We start from the raw sequence: 15,278 nt of genomic DNA, 5'->3' as shown, positions 1-15,278 counted from the left end.
TTATTTTTCCTTTTTTCTTTTCTAGTCTTGATATTAGAGATCAACATTGTGCTTCAGTTCTGAACTTTTTATGAAAACATAAATTCCTTTTATTTCATTGAATGACCATTCTCCCATCACCCACCCCTTGAAGTATTATGCTTAATTTCACTGGATAGGTAATTCTTAGTTGTAGTCCTAACTCCTTTGTCATCTGGAATATCATGTTTCACAACTTCTGATTCTTTAATGTTGCAGCTGCTAAGTTCTGTGTAATCCTAATTGTGATCCCCCTAATATTTGAATTGTTTCAATTTGGTCATGAAGTATTTTTTCCTTGATCTGATAGTTCTGTAATTTGGCTATAATATTCTTTGGAGTTTTTATTTTGGGATCTCTTTCTTGAAGAACTTGGTGGATTCCTTCAATGTCTATTTTGCTCTCTGGTTTCAGGATATCAGGATAATTTTACTTGATAATTGTTGCTGTCTCTTATTTTTTTATCTTATTATTCTTTTTTTTTTAAAATTTGAGCTCTACTTCTGACATGGAAGGGACATTGTCTTAGGCTTCTTGTGCCACGGGCTATAAGCTCTGACATTTTACCTGATGGTACATTGATAAGGTCCACTGGGGATCTTTGCATATGGTGCTTCCCTGAAACTTTAAAGTGGCAAGTGGCTGCTGAAAGTCATAGGGATCTGGCAGCCATCCTGGTGCTTACCTGGGGTCCTAGTGCTAATGTCAGTCCTGTGCTGAGGCCAGTGAGGTGTTCCTGTATTTCCCTGAGGCTATAGGGAAGCATGTGATTGTCTGACAACTAGAGGCTACCAGAGTTTGCTCAGGGTTTTACTGAAACATAAGGCAGTTCTCGGAGCTGGTCTGCCTTTTCCCCTAGTTATGTTGAGGCATGTGGGGGATTCCAGTGTTGGTGTTTGCCTGCTCCACTTCACTGGGGTTCAATATCTCCCATTGGTTGGCTGAAATGGAGCTTGCTACTGGCTTTCTGGGATACTTTCTATTTTGGGCTGTACTCTCTTTTTCCCTAGTAGGAATTTTATTGCTGATCTTCCAAGCTTCTCTGGCTCAGTGATTGTTCCTACCTTCTTTTTGCTGGTTCTGATGTTCCAGAATTTGTTTTAGGGTCTTATGATTTTTTAGAGGTGACTATAGAAGAGTAATGATGATTTACTGCTTACTCTACCATCTATCTTCATTTCTTAAGGCTTAATATCCCTACTTCTTCCACCTCCACTCTCATATGGAGTAGATGTCACTATTCTGATTGTCCTCAGAGTCCTACAATGGATATAGCACTGGACCTGGAGTCAAAAAGATCTCTGGATCCTGATGGAGAATGAAGTTAAAAGGAAAAATGTTCTAAGCATGAAGGGTCAGAGCAAAGGAGAGGAGACAGAAGATGGAATATTGTATATAGACAGGAAGGGGAAGGGAACATGCATTGTTATAGTGCTTATTGTATGCCAGGTTACTATGTTAAATACTTTATAAGTATTATTTCATTTGATTCTCTCTCTCTCACTTTCTCTGTCTGTCTGTCTTTCTCTGTGTCTCTGTCTCTGTCTATCTGTCTGTCTGTCTCTTTCTCTGTCAATTTGGGCAATCTCAGGATTAAGTGACTTGCTCAGGGTCACAGTTATAAGTGTTTGAGGCTGTATTTGAATTTAGGTCCTCCTTACTTCAGGGCCAGTGTTTCATAAGATAGGTAGTTGTTATTTTGATCTCCATTTTATAGTTGAGGAAACTGAGGCAAACAGAGGAAAAATGAATTGCCCATCAAGATTAAACAGCTTTTAAACATCTGAGGTAGAATTATTCTGACTCGAGAACCAGCACTCTATTCACTGAAATGTCCGGCTTGGTTAGAATGTAGAGTATGTGAAGGATAATGATAAGAAGTTAGTCTAGAAAAATAGTCTCTGGAAGAAGACATAGAAGGAAAATATGGTTTCTCTGTCTCTTCTCTCTCTCTCTCTCTCTCTCTCTCTCTCTCTCTCTCTCTCTCTTTTTCTAATAACTTTATTCTTTCTCTTTGGCAGAGGCTTCTATCTTGAGCTATGATGGCAGCATGTACATGAAGATCATCATGCCCATGGTCATGCACACTGAGGCGGAGGATGTATCTTTCCGTTTCATGTCCCAGCGTGCTTATGGCTTGCTGGTTGCCACCACTTCCAAGGATTCAGCTGATACTCTACGTCTGGAGCTGGATGGGGGTCGTGTCAAGCTCATGGTTAACTTAGGTATCGTATGAAGAACCTCCGCCGCTCAATTTGGACTTGTGTTCCTTTTCTTTCCTTCTCTTAATTTTCACCCCAATTGTTTTAATTGGATTGGTTTTCTTCTGTTTGTTTTGGTTTTTTTTTTTTTTTTTTGAAATGTTAGCTGCTGAAAACTTGTTAATAAAGCCAAGCATACTTAAAAAAAAAAAAAAAAAAAAAAACTAAACAACAACACCTCTCTGTGTTGCTGCATGAAGTTTTGATGTCATTTTCTGGTTATGGATAGTGGTGATTTCCTTTTTTACTAATGTCTTTGTTTTTAAGTTTCCTTTCTTGGTCTTTTGAATCAATTAGCTTTGTGTAAGACATGCTACTTTGGTCCATCTTTTGATCAATCACTTTCTCATTAAAACAGCCTCCTTAGTCACCACCCAAAACAGTCCATTGTGAGAGTAGAGAGAGAAGGGACTGGAAACAAAAATAGGACGTAGAAATAGGGAAGATGCAGACTATAAGATTGATAAATTATTGTTAATGCCATAATGTGACCAGAAAAGACTGATCACTTAAAGACATTTGTCCCTTTCTGCATCTACCCCAATGAAGTAACATAACTTTTTTGCCTCTTGACTTCCAAACTAGAGAAGTTTGTGGCTTCCAACCTAAATTGTTATTCAAAATGGGCATTTGCCACCCAGTGGCTCAGATACATCAATCAATAGCACTTTGTGCTAAGATGATCTGATATTGCACTTTCTCCCATCACTGTATTATCTTCAATCCATATGCATGCATTATTTCCTAGTGTGGTTAGTGGCAACAGAATAAGTTATAAAACCTTTACTGGGAGTAATCCAAGTTCTGTTCTTTTACCTGTACTTAACCTGTAAATATATTTTTTTGGGGGAGGGGGAATTGAGTCATTAATACCATGACCTTCCATTGAATGATTAATTTTTCTCCATTTTATTGTTGTTGTTGCAACTATCTCTTTCTAAAATGTTTGGTAACCTTTTTGTTTTTGGAGAAAACTATGTTGAGATTCTATCTCCGCTCACCAAAAGGTCTTTACTGATTTATGAGAGAACGTTAGGGCAGCTATTTAGTGAATAGTGATAGAAATCTATAAGAAAGATGATGTTTTCTGAGTGAAGAAGTTTTTAGTGACAAGATCTATAAAAGACAAGAGTGAATTAAAACTCACTTAAACCAACAGAGACATTAGGCACTAAATTCCAGACCATACCTAAACCACAGCTAATTTCTTCTGGTAACATAATGTGGTTTGGAGTTGCTACCAGTCTGATTAAGGTTAGGAAGTAGCATAGGGACAAGCTAAATTAGAATTTTAATATATATAGAAAACAAAGGACTGTTTTGAGTAGTGATTTGTTCATTTACTATCTGTATTTAATTTCCACTTTTCAACTTTTACAATAAAATATAATCCCCCTCCCCAAATCATTTGATATCCATTGGTTCTGTGTCTCTTTTTGTTATTGTCTTATTAATTTGTATTTTATTTTATTCTTTGCTGATTTTTTCTCCATGTATTTTAGTTCTTAAGCTATTCCCCATCAACCATGGTAAATCAAAAGATGGTATTCAACCCTTCAAAGGCCCAAAGCCTGCGGCCCGCATAGTAAACAGCCCTGAGAACAGAGAGTACTGAGCAGCCTGCAGGGGGCAGGCATACCCCAGCCTATTACCACCTCCCCTTTTCCAGCTAACTTCCTCCTCCAAAAAAAGAGAAAGAAATAGAAAAAGGTGTAGAGAAAATATATGCTATTTAAAATAATAAACAAAAAGTCAATTTATTTCTAAGATAGAGAAAGGAGCAAAAAAAGTCAAACTCTCCCCATCACAAAAAATAATAATCATGAATTCTATTTGTAAATAAAATGAGAGAGAAGTGGAGAAAGGATGATTTAGACCTACAAGGACCTCTTATTTAATGTTTGTTTTATGAAGATTAGCAGGTTAGATGTGACAAATCTCACATCGTAGCTGAGACTGATTGGAAGGAGAGAGGGAGAGAGACAGAAACACACACACACACACACACACACACACAGAGACACACACACACATTTCCAGAGAGTGAGTAACAATTCCCTAATCTGAGATTTCTCTTATAAATTTTTCAAACTCAGGCTAATAAGAGAATAAAGAGTTGAGCAGTTTCTTCTTGGCTATTTTTGTCCCCTCTGTTCTCACTTCAGGGTCAGGGAAGCCTCACATTTCTTGAGGACTTCCAGCTTTGATTTATATATACCTTTCCATTCTTAGAGCTGAGTACTTTGGGCTTGGGTAATTCCTCAAGAACATAGCCCTCATGCGATTTCCCGAGAACTGGATACTCCAGAGAATAAGACATATTGTCTTCTTTTGTTCCTAAAGAATTGATACCCCTATGGCTCCAAGTTCTCCTTTTCAATTCAAAATATACGTATTCAGACATAACTTATGTTCAAAGACTTTTTTACAAGTCTGTTTTTTGTTCTATCTTACATAAATAGCTTATTATTATATCAATCACAAATTCTATTTTCTTATTTTCAAAGCCTACTGGCAGATGATTGCCCCAAAATGACTTCACATTCAATTTGTATGTTCCCACCACTTCTTATTGGACTGTATTGAACTAAAATTAAACAAATGCTATTTGTTGCATAGAGGCTACTTGAGAACAAGGACTGTTTCATTTTTGTCTTTGTATCACTAGCATGTGATTGCTAGTGATTGCACATTACACATAAGAAATACACATAAAAAAAATATTATTAATGAACTCACGCATTGTATCCACAATTCTCTGAAAGGGTTCTTGAGAGTCATATTGTAGTGAGGTAAATACTGATGGCATGCCAGGCCATTCAATAAATTGCAATTGAATGCTCCTGGTAACTTATTGAATACTTTTTACTACATACCCCTTTTTTGCAAAATGTAGCAGCTAAAAACATTTAGATGTTGATTTCCTCCATACCTCAAACAAAAACCAAGTGCCTTGGTAGAGAAAAAATTTTGATTTCCCTCCCTCATTAAAAAAAAAAAAAAAAAAAAACTAATTTAAATATCAAGTTTCAGAAGCTACTGAAAGTTGTTAAAAAAAAAAAAAAAGTGATTTGCCTAAAATAAATTCTCTGAGTTTGGATTCCCCATTTTCCAATGACTAGTGAGTGACTCATAATAAGTTAATCACTAGAACAGCTATTCATTCAGATTTCAAATCTATAGAGGGCATTTTGACCTAAAAGAGGGATGGGCTGCAACACAATAGCTAAAGATTGTCAAGATACCTCAATGTCATTTTTACCTCTCCCTCTGATTCCTCAAGACAGACTATGTTCCTTTTTGAAAAAATCAAGTCATCAACCATCCTTGAATCATTCAAGTTTCTAGATTGGAATTTGTTTCAAAGTCCCCTTCACTTCAATTAGCCCATTCTACATGAACTAGAGTAGAATAAAGCATGAAATATGTAATCTAGTTTGGCTTTCCTTCTACAATAGTTCTTGCTTAAGAATTTTTGAAAGCCAAAAGAAAATTGCATGGCCTGTGTCTCTCTCCCTCTGTGTTTCTCCTCCCAAACTCAGTCACATTTTCTCTATACACAGATTAGGAAGGAGGGGTATTTATTCAACCTTCTGGGATGCTACAGAATCAAAAGTGAAAACCCTCACAACTTCAAGCCCACCCCACTCTCCCTCACCCACAGTCTTCACCAAGGGGTATAGCCGCCACTGTATGGTGATCGTACCGAATGCTCCAGAGCTGTTTGCTCCCACTTTTCTGTTGCGGTTGACGACACATGACAAACCTAATCGCATGAAACCAAACCCAGATTTTCTCAAGAGATGTCAAACCCTCTTTATGCCCTTTCCCTAGGATGACTGGCTATTCTAAATTATTTTGGTCTGGCTTTAAATTTGTCCTTTGTCACCTTTTCTGTCCCTTTATAAAAGTCTTTAAAGGTTAAAATGATGAGATGACAGGGTCTGTAGTCTAAAAGACATGACACTTTAATGTTGAAATAGAGCAAGATTCTTAACTGCTTTTTCTTCTGTTGCTCTCTCAATATTCTTTAATATAAAACAAACAACATAAAAAGAAAACAAAAACTGTCCTCTATCCTTAGAATATTGTTATTGTTATATTCCTTTTCCCTTTAATCTCTTATTGGAGTTCTATCCCCTATGATATTGATAATCATTTATATGGGAGATTATAGTGACACCATTCCTATTGGATGCCATGGTGATCATTGAGGTATTTTTCCTAACCAGCCCTGTCCAATCCCATTTGCTTTTCAAGTAATGCTAAGTAAAGACATCCAATGAATCTATGAAGGAATATTTCTGACTGAAAACTCTTAAGTCATAAAAGAGGTTGGGGATTATTTTTTAAAATAAAAATTAAAAACCTTCTCTCCCTAGTAATTTTTTCAAATGAACATAAAGCCTCCTCTCCCTGATAGCTAAAGTCACTTGTTTCACAGCCACTGTCCCTGCTTCTTATTCTTCTTTTTTTACAATCAAATCTACAAATATGCATTGAAACAGATTTATCAAAGGCCCTCAGTACTGCCTCCACGCTTACCTGCCTCACCTTCTCTCTGAATGCTATAGAAACTTCATTTGGAAAGAGCGTTCAGGCAGCAAGATGAGGACTGGTTCTAGTGAGGGGGTCTTATCTGGGGGCCCTTGAAATCCCTTCCCTCCCAAATAACCCAATAAACCCAATAAAGAATAATAGCTCCCAATGATTATATTTCTTTCTCCCCTGTCCTGGCCCTTAACTCTCTGAAATCTGGGATGGGCGTTTGTGTGGTTAGCTGTTTGCAAGTGGCCATTTTATGATAGGAAATGACCAGGTGGTATTAACCCTTTCCTTACTTTAGGTATAATGGCAATATGCCAATGAAAATTGCTATTGCTAGAGCATCTGTGGGATGGTGTAGGGAGAGGGAGGAGGGAGTTTGTTCTTAGGAAAAGAGAAAGGGTTAAATACTGCACTGTTGAACCTCATAGGCAGATTTCTTTTTTCAGGATAAAATGTGTCAGACAGATAATGTTCCTATGGAATAATAATATAAAGATTAATAAAAAAAATAGTGGTAAGGCTGGTTTTAAAGATAAAATACAAGAAAATTCAATGTAGATGGAGAGGTGGGGCATAACTTACATTTGGTGGGTGTGGGGAAATTGTGCCTGATTTGTTTAGTTTTTATTTTTTAAAAATTACATTTCAAGTTGAGGTTTGAAATTATATATAATAAATAAATGAATAGGTTTCTGCAAAAGAGAAGCATATGCTGTGTCTATTCGTGGATATATATGTTTATCAGTATATATCTCTATACATATGTGTATATATATATGTGTCTGTATATATATATGTATATATGTATTTGATATTTCAATATAATATACTGTACATATATACCCACACTTAAATTTGTACATACTGTATATATATATATATATAAAATGGCCACATTTCTTGCGTGTGTCTGTCCCCGGAAGGGTGGACTGATTGTTTTTGGATGTCTGCAGCTGTTACCTTGAAGGATGCAATTTCATCTTTCATTTATTTTTCCCCATCTAGACTGTATCAGGATAAACTGTAACTCCAGTAAGTTTTCCCTCAAGTTTCATTTTGTTCTTAAAAAAAAAAAACTGAATTTATTTTGTTTGCTGTTTTATGAGCTGTTTTTCATTTGAATTTTCTTTTTTCCAACTACAGAGTTGGGTGGGACCTGGGCCCTACAAGATGGGAATAACTGGTATGGGGTGGTAAAGGGTATTCAAAATAGTCTTTTTGGAATGGAACTGGTGCCCTCCTTCTTCATTCCCTGTGATTGCTATACTGTAAAGAAGAGGGGAAGTACCTGAATAATGTGATAAATTGAAAATGAATTAATGGGTAATTAGTAACTTTTTGGGAAATGGTTTTAAGGGATTGGCAAAAAGCATTACAGCAATAGCCATACACTTCTCCACTACTGGGAAAAAAAAATTAAGATAGATAAAATAAAGTTCATGACACAGATGGAGGCTGCTGAATCTGACATATTTACTTTGACTTTTGTTTCTTTGGTGGGGTTCTCAGGGTGGTGGGGAAAAGCAGTCATTTGGAATGGAAATGGAATGCTTCAGGCAGAAATGGAAAACTTCAACCAAATACATAGCAATTTGGCAGAGGAAAGGATTCTAGTTTGTTTGATTTCTTTGCCCTCAATCTCAGCTTATATTTTGTCAATCTACTTGCTTGATGTTCTGAAATCTCTTTAAAACGAAGGAAACTCCTTAACAGATGAATTGGATATTTATCAATCCTGGGACAAACATAAAATTTATCTGGCATCACTGAGAAAAGGATGGAGAATATAAATTCATAAGATTAGATGATGAAGAGGATAAAGAAAAAATAAATAGAGGGTGTTTGAATACCCTGTTCTTCTCAAATTAATTAGCCATTTAGACTCTTCTATGTCCTGTCAATTTCCTAATATGATCAAACATCTCTTGCTTTTGTTTTTGAGATATAGTGACAACAGGAAGGAAGAAAGGAAAATCTCATTTCTTCTGAATTGCTTTTTCCTTCATGTTAAAATCTAGATTATTCAAATTTTGAATGATACTTAGTACACCATGAAGTTACCATGAATGCAAACTGCTAAAACCCAAATCCCATTTTCTGGGAAGTTAACAAAAAAGAGAGAAGGCAACACAAAACATAGAACCTAAAGAAAATCTTCTTTAAGCAGAATGTTTTGTAAAAGTCGTAATAGCTCTTTCAGTTATTTTAAGCAATGGCCTATTTTGATATTCTTAAACATTTCTAATTAGTCAGCTTGTTTTCTGATATCATATACATTATTTAAAAACTTTATTGAGGTTTTCATTTTTCTCCAAACCATAATAGAAATGGGCATCTCCTAGCATCAAACAACGATTTTAGGAGGAGAATGAAGGGAGCTAAGAAATTTTCATGTTATTTTTGATCAGGAAATGAAAGCTTAGCTTTCTTGTTATTTTTCCACACTTTCCATTGATGGAAAATTTCCTATTTTCTGAGCATCTATGTAAGTTGGACATGATATAATTTTTAGGTTTCTCTTTTAGACAGTTTTTTTCTTGCAATTTCACACATGTCATCATGCTTCTTGTATATGAATTAAATATTTCTATTAAGAACCAACGAGGGGAAAAAAAAGAAGCAATGAGGACAATTTTAAGAAAAGTTAGCAGAAAATCAGTATTCCAACTTTTATCTTAATACATTTGCAATTATATGTTTACTTTAATTCATGCTTTAAGTAAAGAATCAGGTTTAAATATTAAAACTATTTTTAAAGAAAAATTGAATTGTACCCATGATTTTTGGTGAGCGGGTTAGTACACCGAGAGATTAACCAGCTCATATTTTTGTCAGAGACAGGACTTAACTAACCTTATTTTGTTCTTGACTCTGAGATCATCTCTTTGTCCATGACATTATTTTAAAATTACCATCATGAATTCTGAATGATGAGCCCTCTGATTATCATAATGGGCTCCCAGAACTAAATTTGCAGGTCTGGAGATAGGCACTTAGACAATAGGTAGATAAAATAATGAGAACTTTTTTTTGTGCTGGTCTAATATTTGCAGGGCCAGTCAGCAGAAAGTTGAAGGGGAGAGCAAGACTGAGAAGTAGAATTTCTTGAATAGCCCTTTGACTTTCTCAGTCTTAATTCATTAATACTTCCTAAGTAGACTAATGTAAAGTCTGATGATATAGGAGATTTAGTAGGTGTGTTTGATCACATGACCCTGTTTTTCTATAGTCATGGTAAAGGCTATAGAAAGATTTTTGGATTGATTTGCTCCCCAGGTGGTATTGCTTCCTTTACTCTGTCTTGATCCCTGCAGCCATTTAAAGAGTTCTTAGGCTCTATTTGTAAAAATTTTGAATTATGTTTCCATTTTCTCTTGAGGGAACATATCTCATTGAGGGAATATATTGACTTAGGGCAGCATTATACATTAAATACAAGACATTTTCCAACAGTTCTCTTGCATATTTTTCTGATCCATCATCTTCCTTGAGAGTTTACTGTGAATGTTATCAGCATTCCTTTAACCCACTTATCTTTCACTGAGAATTGTTTAGCATTGTTAAGAAATTATTTCTAAGACTGATGGAAAGAACATGAAGGAGAAGATTACTTTTCAAATGGAGAGAGGAAGATATTGGCTATGATATAGGACAATGAACCTTGAGTTATGGGGAATAACTTCTTACTTCTTGTTCCCTAAATTCATTTTAAAAATCAATGACTTTGTCTATACCTTCTGATACATTCCTATTAACAAGGAGGAAAAAAAACCTATTATTCTCTGTTGTTTTTCTCTGCATTTATCCCCTTTTCTCAGCTTATCTCCTCACTCACTTATAATATTCTCAGATACTGATATTAAATTCCTTTTAAATCTTCAGCTCAATCACACATATAAATGAAGGAATAAAGTAATGTCTTTGGTTGAAAAGGGTTCCATTTTGCTCTTGAATCATCAGGAATTGATGTAAATGATAAAAATGAATAAGATGAATATTATTTAAGTAGGAGTGTCAAACTCAAATAGAAAAATTCCCTGCTAGCTTCATATTGACTTTAAAAAAGCTCAAATCAACAGTATCTATGTTGTATTGTATTTTTATTAATTTTGTTAAATATTTATCAATTATATTTTAATCTGGTCTGGAATATACTAGGGAATTTTGTAGCATACATGGTACCTGTGAGCATCAAGTTTGACACCTCTAGTTAAAAATCAAAGTTTTGTTAAGTTTCATGAAAGGGTAACAGAATCAGCAGTCACTTCAATGGAATGAACAATCCAGGTAATCTGGTGATATCATTTAAAAGAAAACAGTGCTATACTTTGGGGATAGAGATGATTGTTTGCAAGGACACTCTAATGAAAGAGAATACACACTCATTGGTACATCAGATCCTACAAATCTGATAGTGATCTAAGATCTTGTGGACTTGCAGAGAGAATTGCAGGTAAGAACTTTTCCTGATCTTTTATATGATTTTATTTGCTTAAGATAACAGAATTCTGAAACAAGTTTGAAGAGTTCAGGTGAGTCCTTTATGTTTTCTGTAATCCTCTTTTATTATTTCCCTTTTCTTCACTTCTCTCTATCCCTTTTGTCTTGAATGGCAGAATGAATGATCAACTAGCTTATTAATAGTAGGTCCCTCTCCTTTTGATTTTATATATATAAACATGTCCACACATGAAATGTGTTGATGAAATTCATTTTTATTAAGTAAATATTACTATTCTCTTCCCTTATTTTCTTTTCTCTTTTTCCTTGTTTTCATCAGCTCATTTTTATAAGAAAATTAAATTCTCTGTCAGGTATATGTATTTATTTAGTCATTCTGTAAAAGATGGAGTGTATATAAATATATATATATACATACATATATATAATATTTATGCATACATTTCACATATGTATGTATATATAATTATATTTGTATATTTATGTAGATGCATGAATTCTCTCACTATTACATTTCCACATGAAGATTTCATGAAAGGCCTCAGATGAATACTTTACAAATTAATATGTGCTCCTTTATTATGTCTGCTTAGAAACAGGACAGAAGAAAAAATAGAGTACCTTAGGGGGAAAAGATTATAAGTTTTAGACATTCTTGACATAAGCCAAATACTAAGATGAAACTGTTTTGGGCACAGTTTTGGTAATCTTCTCCCACCCCTATATGCTGTATCCCCCTTAAATCATAGCAGAAGTGACCCATTGCACTATTATGCATAAAAATTCCCTAACAATTTCTAAGAGGTATGAGATCTACACAATTTGTTTTTACATGCTATCCTATCTATTTCCCCATAATATTCAGTATTCTTGTTCTTTCCCATAATTGCCTTGTGGTTGCCCTTTAACTTTTGACTTGCATTCTGCATCTTTTATTTCAAAGATAGCTTCCTTTTCTAGTCTTTTGGCAAGTCTAGGGATTGTGGGTGGTTCTAGCTTAATTTAGACATAGCTAAGTAAGCCACTAACACCTACACTTTTTTCAAAGTCAAGCATGTGTATGGTGCGGGGAGAGACAGAGAGACAGAGACAAAGACAGAGACAGACAGGGAGAGAGGGGGGAGAGAGAGAGAAAGAGAGAGAGAGAAAGAGAAAGGAGAAAGAGAGGAAGATTGATTTACCCTTGAACCTAGAAAAATTATTCTATTATAGAACCCTTGAGTAAGAACGGAGCCTAAGTTATCATTTAGCTTACCACACTTAAACCTTAAACTACTTGCCTTTAAGCAGCCCCAAATAGATACCTTTCTCTTATTTTTAAAGATATCTTGAGTAAAACCTCACACCTTTTAGTATCAGATTCACTGTTTTGAAAGGCCTTCATGTAGATCTTGACCTTTCAATCTAAGGCTGATTTGAGTTTGAACCTCTTTCAGACTAGAAAATGACTCAGTAGCACTTTATTTAGAATTCTTCATCATACTCTATAAAGTGCCAGCAGTCATTTTAACCATAGGGAAAAAAATGTATCATCTTCTTTAAAATTTTTTGGGTAGGTTTTGTTAAAAAAATTTTTGTTGCTCTTCTGTCACATTTTTGTAATTCCTCTAAAAAGTGTGAAATGTCAGAATAAATATACCACTACACCATTGACCAAAATGGTGGCAGTTCCTCTCTGAATTGGGGATTATTCATTCAACAAGCATTTAATAGTTGTCTTCTTTGTGCTAAACACTTCTAGGCACTAGACAAATAAATCCACTGAATGAAACAGTCTCTATTGGGAAAGAGTTTACTTTTTCTAATTAATAAATACCACTGTCAAAGGGACTTTTTTCATTTATAATTCACTTTTTCCTGCTCATGGTCAATTTGGGCTGTCAGAGTCTGATTTTTCCTGTGGCAGATATACTAAGCCAGACATTTTCCACTTTGTATTTCTTTAGACATGCAGCAGTATTTGGCAAGACCTAAAAGGAGCTTTAAAAACTCTCTTGCAATTTGACCTGGTAATATCTTAAATATTTCTCAAAAGGAAAAAAAAGAGAAGTAATTTGTACAAAAATGTTCTTATCAACCTTATTTATAATAGCAAAAGAAAAAAAAAAAGAAATCATCTAAATACCCAACAATAAGAGACTAAATAAGCAAATTATGTTATTACAGTGATGGAAATATTATATAACTATTCAAAATGACAAGTATGAACAATGTATTATTGTTATGCTTTGATACTTCAATGCAGCTATAATATCACTGACTAGTTTCTTCCCCAATGGAAAAAATAATCCATCTATATCTTGTCATTTTGGGAAATTATTTCTATGTCTTCTCATAAACCTCTTATATAGAATCTATACAGTTCATTGTGCTATATTCAAGTACAGAAGTGTGAATATATATAATTAATTTACTCTAATTAAATTAATTACATTTGTTTAATTGTTAATTTAATTTATATTTTTGTTATTTTGTTATTGGTATTTATTATTTTTATAATAATATTATATATTATTATATAATATAATAAAGATTTATTTATAATTATAAATATTATTATATTTATTATAATATAATAAATAAAATATTTATTAATTTAACAATATATATAGTGAATAATTAAATTATATTAATTAAATTAAATTAATAAATAAGTTATTTTTTAAATTGATGAAAACAGTATTTACACAATGAATAAAAATCAAAAAATCTAGAATTAGAAAAGATGTTAGCTATTTATTACAACCCATTTCCCAAGGCAATTCTGCTGAAACATCTGAAAAGTGGTCATGCAGTCTATCTCATCAAAGGTCTCCAGACAGCTGAATCTGTCACCTTTTTTTTAGCCCATTTCACTTTTTGAATATAGTTCTAATTTGGGGGGAGTTTTGTTTTTATTCCCCCATCCCAACTCATTCTTCTTCTACATGGCAACTCTTCATAAACCTGAAGACACTATAGTTTCTTCCCTCAGTCTTCTTTTTAATCTAAATGAAACACTCCTAATTCCTCAAAAAAAAAATCCCTATATTACAGGAACACCATTCAGATTGTCTTCCTCTGGAAGCTCTTTTGTTTTTCAATGTCCTTAAAATTCTAAAAATGAACACAATACTGCAGATTTAGTAGGTACATTAAAGAAGGTAATTTTGAAGGATGTGTACTAGAATTGTGTGTGTTGGGGGGGATCACAAAAGATCTCAATTAGGAAGTGATGATTCATCTGAATTTTAAAGGAAATCAAAGATTCTAAAAAGCAGAATTCAGATAGAAGTGTGTTCCAGGCTTGGAAGACTGGCCTATAAAAAGATGTGGAGAAATTTAATATGTATGAGAAACCATCCAAAGAGCATTATTCTTGAAGTTGTAAAGGTTCTTTGTTATTGCTTTTTAAAAAATTTTCATTAATCTTCTCTTTAATAATTGAATCTAGAATTTTCTCAGGAATTCAAGTCAAGTTCACTGACATAATCCCATTTATAAGGGGACAAATCGTATATGTGTGCATTAGGAATAATGTCATAAGTTCATAGATCTCTAGGTCATTTACATTTTTAAGCTGTGATTTTATATGTTATTGTTACATAAAGTATGCCCCAAAGAAGGTAAATGATTTTACCCAAGTTGCAGAGTGACCAAGTAACAGAGGAGAGATTTTTCTGTAAAGTTGTTCAAGTTTATAATACATATGAAATAGATTTTTAACATGTATACTGTAGTGATTTTATACTGCCTAAATAAGTATCCATCCTGGAGATTTTTGGATAATAATCTATGCTCCAATAATAGTTTGTATCTCCACCTTCTTTTAATCCAAAAAAGTACTGGGTCCTTTTTTATAGTTACAAACAATACCTCATAAAATATTTTTCACATATATTATGTTAATCTCCACAAAAATATATATTATGGTTTCTTTTTATAGATGAGGAATATTAGATGCAGAAAAGGTAAGGTAGTTGTCCAAGGACACAGAGTAAAAAAATGCAG

General features: G+C 33.9%; 1 protein-coding gene across 20 annotated transcripts in view; it reads left to right on the top strand.

Annotated features, from left to right (window-relative positions):
- NRXN3 (neurexin 3) overlaps window positions 1-15,278 on the top strand; it is a 2,041,643-nt gene that overhangs the window by 789,399 nt on the left and 1,236,966 nt on the right. For 12 of the 20 annotated variants that reach the window (XR_012486454.1, XM_074289857.1, XM_074289854.1 and 9 more), the window contains 2 exons: window positions 2,040-2,243; window positions 7,833-7,859. Coding sequence is in view for 19 of the 20 variants with exons in the window: in XM_074289857.1 (XP_074145958.1) it covers window positions 2,040-2,243; window positions 7,833-7,859 (231 nt within the window). In the remaining variant the exon portion in view is untranslated. The remainder of the gene's footprint in view (window positions 1-2,039; window positions 2,244-7,832; window positions 7,860-15,278) is intronic. The other 8 variants (XM_074289860.1, XM_074289856.1, XM_074289859.1 and 5 more) reach the window with 1 other exon arrangement.

This window comes from Sminthopsis crassicaudata, chromosome 2 (genome assembly GCF_048593235.1).
Source record: "Sminthopsis crassicaudata isolate SCR6 chromosome 2, ASM4859323v1, whole genome shotgun sequence".
In the NCBI taxonomy this organism is placed as follows: Eukaryota; Metazoa; Chordata; class Mammalia; order Dasyuromorphia; family Dasyuridae; genus Sminthopsis; species Sminthopsis crassicaudata.
This window is presented reverse-complemented; position numbering and strand designations above follow the sequence as displayed.